Source organism: Arctopsyche grandis, chromosome 3, assembly GCF_051622035.1.
Source record: "Arctopsyche grandis isolate Sample6627 chromosome 3, ASM5162203v2, whole genome shotgun sequence".
NCBI classification, from domain to species: Eukaryota; Metazoa; Arthropoda; class Insecta; order Trichoptera; family Hydropsychidae; genus Arctopsyche; species Arctopsyche grandis.
The window spans coordinates 21,311,905-21,329,789 of record NC_135357.1 but is presented as its reverse complement, the minus strand read 5'-3'; the positions used below and the strand labels follow the sequence as shown (position 1 = coordinate 21,329,789).

At 33.3% G+C, this 17,885-nt stretch overlaps 1 protein-coding gene across 5 annotated transcripts in view; it reads right to left on the bottom strand.

The window, feature by feature from the left end:
- LOC143909945 (uncharacterized) overlaps positions 1-17,885 on the bottom strand; it is a 39,794-nt gene that overhangs the window by 6,770 nt on the left and 15,139 nt on the right. Inside the window, exons 1-2 of one of the 5 annotated variants that reach the window (XM_077428267.1) lie at positions 9,128-9,225; positions 838-908 (exon numbers count right to left, since the gene is read on the bottom strand). In XM_077428267.1, coding sequence (XP_077284393.1) covers positions 838-901 — 64 coding nt within the window. In that variant the 5' untranslated portion in view covers positions 902-908; positions 9,128-9,225. Of the gene's footprint in view, positions 1-837; positions 961-2,646; positions 3,257-9,127; positions 9,226-17,885 lie in introns of those variants that run through there. The other 4 variants (XM_077428270.1, XM_077428266.1, XM_077428269.1 and 1 more) reach the window with 4 other exon arrangements.

The following is a 17,885-nucleotide window of genomic DNA, read 5'->3' as shown; positions in this document are numbered from 1 at the left end:
ATGAAATTCACTACTTTGAATGGTGTCGCCACCAGTGGCGGCTCGTCAAATTCTGTCTATCTCCATCACACAGACTTTCTTCAGTGTGTGCGAGGAGTATTTCGTAGGAGCGCCACTCTCCTCGGAAACACTGTTCATGCACATGCAACTATGACTGAGCGATGGAGATACAGCATCTGACCAGCCGCTATAAATGTCAATAGTCATAAACTGTAAACAACTTGGATTGTATACAAATACAAGACAATAAATGAGCTGCTATATTTAAATGTGGCATAAATCCACTTATCTTCATTTTGAGAAATATTGAATACTAGTTGTTTTACCCAGCTTCGCTCAGTATTTGTAATATAAACAGCGTAAACATGGCGAATCTAATAGTAAATATTCATTTTTTTTATTAAATTTATTTGAATCAAAAAAAAATATAATATTCAACCAATTGAATTGTCGTCATAGAAACTTTGTTTTGTTTAAGAAGTTCCCAACCAAAGATACTTACATACATATATACATCCTTACATACAAAGTCTCTTCCGAAATTATATATTAGATAATATTTTGCGTTTAACAATACTTAAAAATACTGGTGGCCTGTAATACATTTATACTGTTTTTTCGAGATTCTGGACATATCGAATTAAAATAAGTGATAACAATGTGTGAAGTCAAACAGAAATAGTGTTTTTGGATCTGAAAATTGGACTTCCACTACTTTCAAATATAACAGCTCAAAGTTTCAAATGTCGGGACTAGAATATTATTTCACATTAACCGACATTCTTGATAATCGATTTCCGCTGTAGTTATAGTATTAAATTAGTAGAATGCACAGACCTGAAGGTTCATCGACGAAAGAATTATTGAATGTCTCCTCAGTTTCCTCGATGTTGTTTTCCATTACCGATCTGTAAAAAAATTGGTTGTCTTAAAATATTTGTTTTTCAATTGTATTAAAAACTAGTGGTTGTAACCGGCTTCGCTGGGTAAATGGAAATGAAATGAAAACCACGAAAAAATTTAAATTCATTTTTTTATTAACTTTATTTGAATCGATAAAATTAATATCATTTAACGACTGACCAATCACAAAAGTCTTTGACCAATCCAGTCAATCAAAAACGACGTTGACAACAGCCAATCAGAAACGAATTACAGACGCCGTTTCGGTTTTATATATAAGATACCGATTCCCAACCTATATATGTATATACATATGTATAGGTTGAAAGTGTTTTGTGTGATGTTGCCAACTTATACAGGAAATAAAATAAATTGATTATAATGCAATTTTCATTTTGAATTTTAAAAAGATTTAAAATGCGAACGCCACTTAGAGATGAAGTAACCAAGACATTAAAAAGAATTTGGGTTCTTCATAAATAAATATTATTTCGAAAACCATAATATATCATAACTAGACTGTAGATAAAGACCGTGCTTTTTCCAGGAATCGGGGCGGTTTGGCACTATTTACAAAGCTAGAGTACAAAAAAAAAAGGTTGGGCGAACCTTTTACAACAATTGAACAATGGCATTTACAACAATTGAACAATAAACGGCGCGCTGTGGATCCAGCCACTAATCAAAACAATGTACGAATATAATAACGAAAGCAAAACTTCTATATATACTGTTTGCTACCAATGTTTCCTCTAGGCAAATCTGAGCATTTAGCGCCATCAATTTTTATTTATTTAATTAATTTTTCTATTGGTGTTATATATTGTTTGTATGTAGGTGGTTAGGTAGTTTTTAACATTTTTTTAATATTAAACAATTACATATAAATATATTTAAAAGGCATTTGAAAAAAATAAGATCACGTGCGGATCGAACACAGGACCGACGCATTTCTTTTAAATTAATAGCTCAATATGCAATGACATTTCAACGCACAACACTAGTTATTAAGAATTGTCATTACCCAATCGAAAACTTGAAAACCTTTAAAAATATTTTTAATAATGGATATTATTTTCATTGCCCGGCGTTGCTCTGGGAGAGGAGTGGATATGAATGCTATATTAAAGTAGCATGAAATGTCAAACAAAGCAAACAAACAAACATCTAGTAGATAAAAAATACACGAGAAAAGTATTCAACTTTTCAAATTTAAAAGAAGGACAGGTTTAGGATATATGCTGTTGTAGAATATATGTTGAAAAAATATTTGGACAGGGTGCTAATAATTTTTTAGGCGAAAGTGTACCCCAAAGTATATCCAACTTTTGATTATGCAGTACCCAAACAAAAACTGCATTTGGCTACATTCGCGGCTAGTGTGGCCAATGTCAGAAAAACCAGTACCTAAAATCACTCGAACAAAACCGTATATAAGCTAAAATAGGATGTTGATAAACAAGCAGCGCCGCCTAGTATAGCACAACAACGCGTCAATTAATTCGAGGAATCATCTCGACTAAATACTCGACGGGTGATGGCAAGCGACGCTCTAGACTCTAGTGTAGTGTAGGTGACAGGAAGCGCGACAACAACAACGACAACGACACTATAAGAAAGAATGTATACAAGCCACATAACCTAGAAAAAGTCGATGTATTTTTAATCTGTGCTCGTACGCGGGCACGCGACCAAAGGGGACAGGCTGAGGGGGTGGGGGTGGGGGTGAGGTATAAAACATACACGGTGAGGATCTGCGATGCCGATCAGCGACGACACCGCTCCGAGAAAGATCTCGCTCTCGCCCAATCGACCGGTCGCGGTCGCGGTCGGCCAGCTTGTCGTCGTGCCTTTCGGGCTCGGGCTTCGGCTTCGGCTCCGGCTCCGACTCCGACTCCGACTCCGACTCCGACTCCGAATCCGACTCCGACTCCCCGGCTGTCACTGTCGAATCGGCCACTTCAGTGTATTATCAGAGACGGCGACCGCTAGCCAGTCCTGTCAATGCCGTATACCGAATATCAAATGTTGTTTTGTAGAGACACGGTAGAGGCGGAGGCACAGCCGCAACGCACGTACACGCGCACACAGCCAATACGAAGCGAGCGTAGAGATACGAGATTGGATCGGAGCGCAGAGTGCAGAGCGCAGAGCGCAGAGAACGAAGCGCGCCCCCACTTGGCTAGTGACGCGCTCGCGCACCGACTCTCCACAATCTCTGAATCCAGCGGTGCGGAAACTGTGATGCGCCGCTCTTCCCTTGCGTTCGGTCTTGAATCTTTCGAATAGGTTGCTGCTGACTGTGGCTGGCAATAATTGGCAGACTTCGGTTTGCGCAGTTGCTTTTTCGAATAATAATAGACCGTTCCATTAGTGTTCAGACCAAGAGAGCAAAGAAAGCATAGTTCTAATGGTGCGTACGCACTAAGCCAACGAAGGTAAACTTAGTTGGGATTAGTGGCGTACAAATTATCGAAATAAAATATCAAAATTAAAACTATAATTATTATTAAATTAGACTTTTACCATTTTTTGTAGGTAAAAGCAATTTGGCCGCCGATCTCTGCTGATGACACTGAGAAGAAAGAAAATCCCGTTTCTTTCTTATCTGAGCAGAAACTGATTAATTTTTACTAAGTTTGACGCACTAAATTCGAATATGACAATGATTTCTGTTGTATTTTTCTCGTTTATGAGATATAAGCGTTTAACCCTTTGACTGCTACAACAACGATAAATCGTTGTTTTGAAATCGGCGAAGATTGCGCCGACGATCGTTGTTGTCGTCATTAATTGTCATATTTCAATACTTTCTGTGAGCCGCCAGCGCATCAGTGGCACGAAACATTTTTTTTATATACGTATTTATATTTATTTTTCAATCAAGCTTTATAAATATTTATCAATTTTTTAAATAAAAGCTCTTCAATTTCGGGTTCATCATCAAAGTCAATTTCGGGTTCATTATCAATGTCAATTTCGGGTTGACATTGATAATGAATCCCGTATTCTGCGCGCGCACATTAACACGGGAGGAAAAGCATGTTCCTCTTGTTCCTGTTGTATCCTGCTCGCGCAAATTAAGTGAGTATGTACGTGAGTATGTACCGTTTACCATGCACCATTTTTTTTTTGATCTTTCGACTTAAGATCTTTCGATTTTCGATCTTTGCATTCTGATATTTGCGTTTTCTGTAATTTAACATTCTGTCAAATCACGGAGACCGGTTGTAAAGATACATCGATGTCTAAAAATAGATTATTGAAAAAAATAATGGGTCGGAAAACAATCGTCAAAACTTATTTAGTGTATATATGTAGGTATCTCTTTCGCACGCACGTATGTAAAAGCAAGACAGAAAGAGAGAGCGCGAGTCCACAACTGCTTCTTAAAAATGTATATAAAGTATTACAAAAATTACGCGCGTTCGGGGAGGAGGTATGTAAAAAAATATTATAATTATTTTTTTATAAAGTAATTACAAATGTTAGCATTTTTCGCTTGGACATTGAAAAACCTCGTAGCAGCCAAAGGGTTAAAAAAAAGCGTAATTTTTGCAGATTTTTGACTTTTGCAGTCATTAACCAGTAGCGTGGGTCTAGTGTAGGGTTGCCATAATTGTCGGACCATAGAAGGGGACACCCCCCCCCCCTCCGATAAAAATAATTTATTATATTTTTTGATAGTTTAAGTATAAGAAATTGAATCATATTTAATTTTATTTTATTTTACTCATTCTCTCTTGTCTTCACTCTTCCCCAACTTCTTGAACTTGATGTTCATTGCTCTTCGTTGCCCAATCATACTTTTCTGACTTTTTTGCTTTTTGAAGGAGTTCTTTTTTCCCTTTTACATAATTATAAAATTCGATGCATGACATTTTATAATTGAAAACGCACTGAATTATGCTTTCTACTGTGTCAATTGAAAGCTTATTTCTTTCATCTGTCCACTGAGTATTAATTAAGGAAAATACACGCTCAACGTGTGCATTATGTGCTGGGATAGCGTGAAGGTATTGGCACAATTTCAGTAGGTTAGTTTTTCTTTCTGTTTCTTTAGTATTTTAAAAAGCATAACCATTTATCATGTACATCTTTGGTATCCCATTCTTTACGTGTTTCATTTGCAATAAATGATTTCATGTACATTACTTCATCGTGAATTGAATCCGTGAAAAATAAATTGATGTTACTTAAATATGCAATAGTTTCTTCAACTCGTTCCCATTTGAGTACATCATTGAGAAGCATCCATGAAAAAACATAATATTTCGCGATTGAAACAGACCACTGTTCCAAATATTTAATTCCAAGTTTAAAGAAATTATCCACTTCTTCATCAAACACTTTTAATTGTGTTATCGTAATTTCTTTGCATTTCTTCAGTTTGTTGTAGGTTTGTTTTACTTGTAAACATATGTATTTACTAGTTAATCTTTCCATTAATTGTTTTTTTGTATCATGTAAAATATGTTTTACTTCTATTGTAGTTATATAAGCCTTTTCAAGCTTTTTAATTTGCTTTTCAAATAAAAACATTTGACTGTGTACAAACATGGTGTAAAATTCTGACAAAGGATTTTTAAAGAAATCAATTATCGCTTTTGGAGCATTTTCTTCTTTCAAGAAAAAGTCTTTCAACGCCTCCCACATATTATACTTAGTATCCTTGTAATTGCTGGAAGGAGTGATAACCATCTGCTTCTTGTGCAAACCCACTTAATTATATATTATCGGAAAGCTATATTTTAAAATAATATCTATGGAAAACTGGGACAAATATCCTTCTGAAGGGGACACTGGGACGCAAGCCTCAAAACGGGGATATGTCCCCGTAAACTGGGACTTATGGCAACCCTAGTCTAGTGGTAAGGGTTGTATTCTCTCGTGCTAGAGGTCACGAGTTCGCTTCCCACTGGAGTCAAGGTCGGTCGTTTCATATCAGAATTTGTCAATTTTTCTGATTTCAAACGATTCCTGTAAAATTGGCTTTCTTATCCAATTTTCTATTGCGAAAAACCTTGAGTTTTTATTATCTCTTAGGTTTCACCAGATTTTCTCCATAGATGTCTCTATGGATGATTATTGAAATATAAATATTTCGTATTGTTACATAATAAATAATGTTATTATTCGTATTGTTACATAATAAATAATGTTATTATTCGTATTGTTTACGATGTTTATATTAATGTCCGACCATAGATGTCAGATGTTATTTGGATTTGTTTTTATGTTTAATTATGTATTTAATAATATATGTATTACTAGCTTTATTACCCGGCTTTGCCCGGGATGTATAAAATAAAATTTAAATTTAAATTTAAAAAAATCAAAAAATAAAAAAAATAAAAAATTATAAAATGCCCCCCTGAACCTACGCCACCTGCGCCCCGCTGAGCATTTTCCGTCTAGGGCTACGCCACCTGCGCCCCCCTGAGCATTTGTCATCTAGGGCTCCGCCTCCCTAAACCTTTGCCGTCTAGGGCTACGCCACCTGCGCCCCCCTGAGCATTTTCCGTCTAGGGCTACGCCCCCTGCGCCCGCCTGAACCTTCACCGTCTAGGGCTACGCCCCCAGCGCCCCCCTGAACCAAGGCGAATCAACGCCTAATCGAAACAGCGCCAAAATCGAATCGGTGCCTATGATTCGATCAAAAAAAAAATCAAATAATTTGTTCGATGACGTCACGGATCTACGAACGAACGAACCAAGGATACATACAAAGTCTCTTTCCAAATTATATATTAAGAGGATAGCTTTATTACTTGGCTTTGCCGGGGGTGTATAAAATAAAATAAAATAAATATATATATTTTTTTTTAATAAAAAAAAAATTTAAAAATATATATATAAAAAAATATTTTTATTTATTTTATTAGGGGCTGCGCCCCCAACAGAGGCCCTATGGGACTGCGCCCCTTGCGACGCCTCCACAGGGGCTCCATCTGGCTGCGCCCCCTGCGCAAAAAAAAAAAAATCAAACGTGTTTTTCCCACCCAACTACGACGGACTCAACCAATGACCACCCAAACCACACATGGCACATACAAACATTAGTGTTTTATATGTAAAATATGATGTATCGATTCTTAGGTAAACGGACCACTAGTCATATGGGAACCAGTCACAGGACAACCGATCGTTGTAGATCGGTCACACGTGATCACCCGTCACACTAAAACTGGTCACCATCTATACATATTAAAAGACAAAATTTACGAGTTAAGAAGTATATAAATTAGTCAGTTTATTGAACAAAAACATCTAGTGATAAATTAAAAATATTCTCTATATTTTCGAGATTTCTAATAAACGATTTCTCGAGAAACGAGAATCTCGAATTTTCATAGCAAAACATTCTTGAGAAATGAGAATCTCGAAATTACACAATAAAATATTCTCGAGAAACGAGAATCAAAACTTCTCGAGAAATCTCGAGATAAAATTTCTCGATTACAACCTCTAGTCATGACGAAACGTTTACGGACCTATGTGCTAAACAGATTAAGAATCGGGTTCGGTGGTTACTAGTCAAATGTGAACCGGTCACTCAAGATCGGTCACACGTGATTACCCGTCACACTAAAACTGGTCACACCCTAAAACTGGTCACGCGAAAACTGTTCTATTGTATCTCTCAATATTTTTCTTTCATCATATCTTTAATAGAGTTATAAACCCCTAATATAATATACATATGTAGTCTTTATGTCCTTTTGATTTTTGTATGTTGTCGATTTTATATGGTAAAAAAATCGATTCACTATATTAAAAAAGAAAAAAAAAAAAATATATATATATATATATATATATATATATATATATATATATATATATATATATATATATATATATATATATATTATACTCGAGAACTCTCTAGAATCTCGAGAAACAAAAAGAAAATCCCGATTTATCGAGATTCCGAGAAAATGAGATTCTCAAATCTCGAGATTCAAAAAAAGTCGAGAAATCACAATCTCTAGTTGTGACACCATATGTATCAGATGCCTACTGAGTTTCGAGCACTAAGCACGACCAATTTACACATTCGCGCAGACAGCGAACGAAATCATCTATATATTTGATTTCGACGAAAAATAAATAAAAGGGTACCACTTCCATACATTTCATTAACTAACACAAAGTTTTGGCTACTTAACTGTGATCGAACTATATCTAAAATACATAATGCACACACATTTCTTTTTTAAATCACGAAAACGTGATCAGTTAAGGATTCCGAGTACAAATAAGTCAAATGGAGGATGAATTTTCTTACGATTACAATACGTCATATATTGATACTTCGTAAATATTTATATAAAGAAATAGTTTGACAAGTACTGTATTTCAAGGCAAAGGTGCGGCTGCTTTGTTCGTCTTGAACTGTTTTGGCTGTAGATATAAAAGCTATAGTTGCGTAGAGATATGTGTAAGGCATTATATTCGCTATCTCAATTCTGAAGCCATATTAAAGCGAGACGACAGAAACCAGGCATTTGTGAGCTCAGCGAACACCCAACATTGTCCGACAGTAAAGTGCTTATTCTCCATCTCTTTCAGCCGTATGATCGCGTAATATCATTGTTTATGTTGACCTCTCAGGCAATTTACTATCAAATTCCCTGGTCAGGGAATTTGATAATAAATTAAAAGATAGTAAAAAAGACCTCAAAATGATAAGACTTCCTTGGAAATTATCTGCCAATTAGTAACAAATATGTGCAAAATGTATGTATTTTTGGTATATGTAAAAAGAAAAACTTGCTTTTAAAAAAACAAGTTTCAGTTGATTATCTTTAAAAGTAACAAAAATCGACAATAAATTTCTAAGCAGAAACTAATTTTGGAAAGCATAAATATATGTAGATAATTTGCATCTTGTGCAATGTGTGTAAATGGATTTGGTTCGACCATTGTTATCAATCAATCAATCTTTTTCTTCCAATGTATATCAACTTGTACACTGTGTTCGTGCGATGGATGAAGATAATGAGTATGAGTGCGAGAGAGACGCGTATTGAAATTGGTGGGGGGAGTTAGTGCGCAGTGCGCGTTACGAATCCACATAAATCTCCAATACCTACAAACAGTAACGGCGCGAGGAGTGTCAAAAAGAGACACCAATACGAACTGACTAAATGGGAATATCTATCTCTGACATTCTAGACATTTGTATACACATACATATATATATATATAAATTTCGGCTCACCGTTCACGTTAGTGAAGATGGCGATGAAACACATATCGTGCGACGCCCCGTTCGGGCGCTCCGACCCTCTCTTCAGTACTGAACCCCTTACTCCTGACTCTTTCCCGCCACTTCATATCGATTTCCACTTATATCCTTTTTGACGATTAAGCGCATAATAACCATTAACAGTCGTCTTCAAAAAACCGATCATCCAATCCGATTTATTCGCAATTACATATACTTATCACTGATAAGTAATGCTGAAAATTTTTAATTCGGTCTAGGCAGAGCTGCCATGCAGTGGGTTTCTGGGAGTTTCCGGCAAAGTGTTTAGCAAAATTTAATATTTCCAAATACAATTTCTATTCATAAATAGCTTCCGAGAGGTATTTTTTTTGAAATTCCAATCTACCAAAAGTTGTACAAGTAGAAAAAGTTATGTGGTTAAAATGATTGATAAAATGAAAACAGGAGGCTTCTGCATTCCTACAATGATTTTAATTTTCAATGAACTAATCGTCTAAAGCCAATTCAATTTAATTTCTTTATTTATTTAAGAATACTTGGTAAAGATTTATTTTTATTTTTTATTGGTGCCATCTTATCGATTCCCGATAAATCATCACCAGTGATATCTTTGCTCTTCAGATCATGTACGGGCACTACGGAATCATCACTCCGTCCCCAAAATTGTGAATTGGGCTACTGAATCTCTCACATTCAGAACACCAATTCGTGAGGCTTTTTTCGCTTTAAACGCCTCTGCTGGTGAGTTGTGTCCAATAGCTGCAACGCTTCTATGTTAGGGTGACGGTGCAGTCTCAACTCGTGCCTCCCGGCGCATTCTCGGATGACTTCTTTTACTTTTTTGATTTTAAGGTCCTTGTGGATCTCTTCATTTGTGACGAAGCGATACGCATCGGTGATAATCCTCAAAAACTGGTTTTTGTTTTTGCATTTTTGCATTTTTTCGATATTGGATGGCTTACTGCATCTCCACAGTTGTATGCCATATGTCCATATTGGCTTCATTGGATACCGATCCTTGTTTCTGTTCCGATTCCGTTTCCGTTGGACAACTGGAGACACTGTCGACGAAGGGCAGGATCCGGCAGATGCAGAGTCATCCAAAGGTCGACCGGGACGAGTGCAGTTCACCGGTCCACTTACGCCGCCAAGAATTAGCGGCTGTTGGGGACGAAGATCCACGGGAAAGCATCGTCGTCAGAAGAGGAGCGGAGATCGACTACAACTGAGAGATGTCGATTACAAGCCACTATTCCCTTAAACTCTTTGTTGAAGGCAGATGTCAACAAACTGAAAAAAAATCTAAATGGAAACTAGTCGAGTCTAACTGGAAACTAGTTAACCACCTGCTATGTCGCAGGTGGTTAACTAGTTTCCAGTTAGATTGAAATTCCATGGTTCAGATTGAAATGGAATTCAATCGGAACCATGCAACGGCAGAGAGGCACATTTATTAGATTGGATAAATGTTGGTCGGTCAGTCGGTGGAGTCAATCAAGTCACTTTTGGGAGGATAGAGGCACCGCTTCACTCTAAAAATCAAGGGTAAAAAAATAAATGAAACATTTTCAAATTTTTTTCCAAAAATCTTCACATGATCAACGAAAATCGACTATCTAACTGAGTCACTAAAAAACTATCTTAATTTCTACCGAATATCTTTTCTCTTTATCTATGTATATGTACGTAATAACAATAGATAAAGTTTTGTGATCATGCGAAAATTTGAACTCAGAATCGATCACTGATCACGTTAATATACGAACTTTCGGAAAAATAAACGTTACACATTGTTTTTGAGACAAAATAAAGTAAAGGGGACCTTTCTCACGATTCGCTCTATAGGATGAACAATTTCTAAGAATTTTACCCAAGGCATACCACTTAAAAACCAAAATATACTTGTTTCGAAATAATAAAATCTTTTTTTTTTCAAAGCACATAGCAGCGATTATTTTATTAGTTACCCAAAAGTAACATACATAAGAAATAAACATAGATCCCTAGTATCTCATTAATCATTGAATTCATAATATTCACACTATTCCTTAATAGTGCCCCCTATGCCTCCTCCCCAAATTACGTCCCTGAAAAAAATGCATAATATTTTCAATTAATGTTAATCGAAAATCGGGATTTTGGGGAGGGGGCCCCTATCCTATATTTCTATATACATGGATGTGTCTAGATTAGGAATAGATTTTATATTCGGAAACTGTTTAAAATTGTGTATTTAAATCTTACTATATCGTCGAAGCATAATCAAATGTTATTTTGAAAGTATGAAGTAAATTTAAATCGCTGGTTGATGATGAATCGTCCTATCAAAATTGTTTTAAGCAATTCAGTTTATATTATTCACGGAAATTTGTTTATTCCCATTTTTATTTCAGTATGTAGTTGTTACATAGGTATTGGTATATGCATAATCTTGAGGTTGGAAATGGGCCCGGCAAAAGGGCCCACGCAAATGTTGAAACTTACATTTCGAGCCTAATAAAAAAAGTTAACCGATCCTTGGGCTGTTAAAGCAGGTATTAGTTGTTTGTGTATATCGTAAGAAAGGTCATTGGGCGCAATCCGACCCGGTCGCAGACATGAATGAAAATGATGTAAAATGAAAGAGTATAAATTCACTTAACATTATATATGTTTATTTTATTTAGAATCCATGGGAGAACAAAGTTTGAACCAAAAATATATTTATTAAAAAAATCGAATACTACTATTAAATATAAGTTGTCGTTCTGTTAAATAGCTACTAAAGCAGCCATACTCTTTTTACTTTATCTATGTACGTAGTAACAATAGATGAAGTTTTGTGATCATGCGAAAATTCGAACTCGAGATTTTGACTGATTCGAACTCAGAATCGATTACTGATCACGTTTTAATGATCTAGAAAAAATGTGTGTGTGTCTGTGTACTTTGGGGATTTTTTCAACACCGTTAGTCCTATCGAACCGAAACTTAGTATCGGTTAATGAAATTCTTATAGACACTACGTTAATTTTTTTCAATTTTTTAAGTTGACCGGAAATGGTACCTCCCTTTATAGGTGTCCTCTTTTTTTTAAGTTTTTGAATTCGATTTTCTCCCAAACTACTAACTTAATCGGACTGAATTTTTTTACATGTACTAGAAATAATAATTTTTATAATTTTATATTTTTTAAATATTTTTATCTGAACCGGAAGTAGTACTTTTACTCTAGAGAATCAAGGTTTTTTATGTTTTTCTCAAAAGCCTTTTGATTATTCGAACTGAAATTTCATATCGATCAGTTTAAGCTCAATACCAAGTTATGTATAAAATTTGGTAAGCGTCCGTCGACCGGAAGTGGCAGTTTACTCTTGTTCGATTTTTCTTCCACTATTTTTTTCGACCCCTTAAACATGTGTGGTCTTCACGAAAAAATTCAAGTATAATTCTTGTATCAATGTGATTAAAATAAAAAAAAATCACTAAATTTAATAAACCGGAAGTGGGATTTTTTCCCTCCGGAAGCATCCGGAAGGAAGGTCAAAAATGTTGTCGCCTGGATCCTGACCACACCCCTGAATGTATTAAGCTGAAAATTTATATTTGTGTTGTTTATGTACTAACTTAGATTTGGTAACGTTTTGGTCAGAATTCGTAAGCCGGAAGTAGTATTTTTTTTTAAAACAATATTTCATTATTTTTTCATTATTTTATTTTGACCTTTTAAATTATTTTAAGCGTCTTGATATTTATTGTGTACTATAGAGATAGTGATTTTAAGTAAAAATAAAAAATAAAATCAGCAAATTTAATGAACCGGAAGTGGGATTTTATCCTATTAGAAAGGTTAAAAATGTTGTCGCCTGGATCCTGTCCACGCCCCTGAACGTATTAAGCTGAAAATTTATATTTGCGTTGTTTATGTACTAACTTAGATTTGGTAACGTTTTGGTCAGAATTCGTAAACCGGAAGTAGTATTTTTTTTTAAAACAATATTTCATTATTTTTTCATTATTTTATTTTGACCTTTTAAATTATTTTAAGCGTCTTGATATTTATTGTGTACTATAGAGATAGTGATTTTAAGTAAAAATAAAAAATAAAATCAGCAAATTTAATGAACCGGAAGTGGGATTTTATCCTATTAGAAAGGTTAAAAATGTTGTCGCCTGGATCCTGTCGACGCCCCTGAACGTATTAAGCTGAAAATTTATATTTGCGTTGTTTATGTACTAACTTAGATTTGGTAACGTTTTGGTCAGAATTCGTAAACCGGAAGTAGTATTTTTTTTTAAAACAATATTTCATTATTTTTTCATTATTTTATTTTGACCTTTTAAATTATTTTAAGCGTCTTGATATTTATTGTGTACTATAGAGATAGTGATTTTAAGTAAAAATAAAAAATAAAATCAGCAAATTTAATGAACCGGAAGTGGGATTTTATCCTATTAGAAAGGTTAAAAATGTTGTCGCCTGGATCCTGTCCACGCCCCTGAACGTATTAAGCTGAAAATTTATATTTGCGTTGTTTATGTACTAACTTAGATTTGGTAACGTTTTGGTCAGAATTCGTAAACCGGAAGTAGTATTTTTTTTAAAAACAATATTTCATTATTTTTTCATTATTTTATTTTGACCTTTTAAATTATTTTAAGCCTCTTGATATTTATTGTGTACAATAGAGATAGTGATTTTAAGTAAAAATAAAAAACAAAATCAGCAAATTTAATGATCCGGAAGTGGGATTTTCTCCTATTAGAAAGGTCAAAAATGTTGTCGCCTGGATCCTGTCCACGCCCCTAAACTTATTAAGCTGAAAATTTATATTTGTGTTGTTTATGTACTAACTTAGATTTGGTAACGTTTTGGTCAGAATTCGTAAACCGGAAGTAGTATTTTTTTTTAAAACAATATTTCATTATTTTTTCATTATTTTATTTTGACCTTTTAAATTATTTTAAGCGTCTTGATATTTATTGTGTACAATAGAGATAGTGATTTTAAGTAAAAATAAAAAATAAAATCAGCAAATTTAATGAACCGGAAGTGGGATTTTATCCTATTAGAAAGGTTAAAAATGTTGTCGCCTGGATCCTGTCCACGCCCCTGAACGTATTAAGCTGAAAATTTATATTTGCGTTGTTTATGTACTAACTTAGATTTGGTAACGTTTTGGTCAGAATTCGTAAACCGGAAGTAGTATTTTTTTTAAAAACAATATTTCATTATTTTTTCATTATTTTATTTTGACCTTTTAAATTATTTTAAGCCTCTTGATATTTATTGTGTACAATAGAGATAGTGATTTTAAGTAAAAATAAAAAACAAAATCAGCAAATTTAATGATCCGGAAGTGGGATTTTCTCCTATTAGAAAGGTCAAAAATGTTGTCGCCTGGATCCTGTCCACGCCCCTAAACTTATTAAGCTGAAAATTTATATTTGTGTTGTTTATGTACTAACTTAGATTTGGTAACGTTTTGGTCAGAATTCGTAAACCGGAAGTAGTATTTTTTTTTAAAACAATATTTCATTATTTTTTCATTATTTTATTTTGACCTTTTAAATTATTTTAAGCGTCTTGATATTTATTGTGTACAATAGAGATAGTGATTTTAAGTAAAAATAAAAAATAAAATCAGCAAATTTAATGAACCGGAAGTGGGATTTTATCCTATTAGAAAGGTTAAAAATGTTGTCGCCTGGATCCTGTCCACGCCCCTGAACGTATTAAGCTGAAAATTTATATTTGCGTTGTTTATGTACTAACTTAGATTTGGTAACGTTTTGGTCAGAATTCGTAAACCGGAAGTAGTATTTTTTTTAAAAACAATATTTCATTATTTTTTCATTATTTTATTTTGACCTTTTAAATTATTTTAAGCGTCTTGATATTTATTGTGTACAATAGAGATAGTGGTTTTTAGTAAAAATAAAAAATAAAATCAGCAAATTTAATGAACCGGAAGTGGGATTTTCTCCTATTAGAAAAGTCAAAAATGTTGTCGCCTGGATCCTGTCCACACCCCTAAACGTATTAAGCTGAAAATTTATATTTGCGTTGTTTATGTACTAACTTAGATTTGGTAACGTTTTGGTCAGAATTCGTAAACCGGAAGTAGTATTTTTTTTTAAAACAATATTTCATTATTTTTTCATTATTTTATTTTGACCTTTTAAATTATTTTAAGCGTCTTGATATTTATTGTGTACAATAGAGATAGTGATTTTAAGTAAAAATAAAAAATAAAATCAGCAAATTTAATGAACCGGAAGTGGGATTTTATCCTATTAGAAAGGTTAAAAATGTTGTCGCCTGGATCCTGTCCACGCCCCTGAACGTATTAAGCTGAAAATTTATATTTGCGTTGTTTATGTACTAACTTAGATTTGGTAACGTTTTGGTCAGAATTCGTAAACCGGAAGTAGTATTTTTTTTTAAAACAATATTTCATTATTTTTTCATTATTTTATTTTGACCTTTTAAATTATTTTAAGCGTCTTGATATTTATTGTGTACTATAGAGATAGTGATTTTAAGTAAAAATAAAAAATAAAATCAGCAAATTTAATGAACCGGAAGTGGGATTTTATCCTATTAGAAAGGTTAAAAATGTTGTCGCCTGGATCCTGTCCACGCCCCTGAACGTATTAAGCTGAAAATTTATATTTGCGTTGTTTATGTACTAACTTAGATTTGGTAACGTTTTGGTCAGAATTCGTAAACCGGAAGTAGTATTTTTTTTTAAAACAATATTTCATTATTTTTTCATTATTTTATTTTGACCTTTTAAATTATTTTAAGCGTCTTGATATTTATTGTGTACTATAGAGATAGTGATTTTAAGTAAAAATAAAAAATAAAATCAGCAAATTTAATGAACCGGAAGTGGGATTTTATCCTATTAGAAAGGTTAAAAATGTTGTCGCCTGGATCCTGTCCACGCCCCTGAACGTATTAAGCTGAAAATTTATATTTGCGTTGTTTATGTACTAACTTAGATTTGGTAACGTTTTGGTCAGAATTCGTAAACCGGAAGTAGTATTTTTTTTAAAAACAATATTTCATTATTTTTTCATTATTTTATTTTGACCTTTTAAATTATTTTAAGCCTCTTGATATTTATTGTGTACAATAGAGATAGTGATTTTAAGTAAAAATAAAAAACAAAATCAGCAAATTTAATGATCCGGAAGTGGGATTTTCTCCTATTAGAAAGGTCAAAAATGTTGTCGCCTGGATCCTGTCCACGCCCCTAAACTTATTAAGCTGAAAATTTATATTTGTGTTGTTTATGTACTAACTTAGATTTGGTAACGTTTTGGTCAGAATTCGTAAACCGGAAGTAGTATTTTTTTTAAAACAATATTTCATTATTTTTTCATTATTTTATTTTGACCTTTTAAATTATTTTAAGCGTCTTGATATTTATTGTGTACAATAGAGATAGTGATTTTAAGTAAAAATAAAAAATAAAATCAGCAAATTTAATGAACCGGAAGTGGGATTTTATCCTATTAGAAAGGTTAAAAATGTTGTCGCCTGGATCCTGTCCACGCCCCTGAACGTATTAAGCTGAAAATTTATATTTGCGTTGTTTATGTACTAACTTAGATTTGGTAACGTTTTGGTCAGAATTCGTAAACCGGAAGTAGTATTTTTTTTAAAAACAATATTTCATTATTTTTTCATTATTTTATTTTGACCTTTTAAATTATTTTAAGCGTCTTGATATTTATTGTGTACAATAGAGATAGTGGTTTTTAGTAAAAATAAAAAATAAAATCAGCAAATTTAATGAACCGGAAGTGGGATTTTCTCCTATTAGAAAAGTCAAAAATGTTGTCGCCTGGATTCTGTCCACACCCCTAAACGTATTAAGCTGAAAATTTATATTTGCGTTGTTTATGTACTAACTTAGATTTGGTAACGTTTTGGTCAGAATTCGTAAACCGGAAGTAGTATTTTTTTTTAAAACAATATTTCATTATTTTTTCATTATTTTATTTTGACCTTTTAAATTATTTTAAGCGTCTTGATATTTATTGTGTACAGTAGAGATAGTGATTTTAAGTAAAAATAAAAAATAAAATCAGCAAATTTAATGAACCGGAAGTGGGATTTTATCCTATTAGAAAGGTTAAAAATGTTGTCGCCTGGATCCTGTCCACGCCCCTGAACGTATTAAGCTGAAAATTTATATTTGCGTTGTTTATGTACTAACTTAGATTTGGTAACGTTTTGGTCAGAATTCGTAAACCGGAAGTAGTATTTTTTTTAAAAACAATATTTCATTATTTTTTCATTATTTTATTTTGACCTTTTAAATTATTTTAAGCGTCTTGATATTTATTGTGTACAATAGAGATAGTGGTTTTTAGTAAAAATAAAAAATAAAATCAGCAAATTTAATGAACCGGAAGTGGGATTTTCTCCTATTAGAAAAGTCAAAAATGTTGTCGCCTGGATCCTGTCCACACCCCTAAACGTATTAAGCTGAAAATTTATATTTGCGTTGTTTATGTACTAACTTAGATTTGGTAACGTTTTGGTCAGAATTCGTAAACCGGAAGTAGTATTTTTTTTTAAAACAATATTTCATTATTTTTTCATTATTTTATTTTGACCTTTTAAATTATTTTAAGCGTCTTGATATTTATTGTGTACAATAGAGATAGTGATTTTAAGTAAAAATAAAAAATAAAATCAGCAAATTTAATGAACCGGAAGTGGGATTTTATCCTATTAGAAAGGTTAAAAATG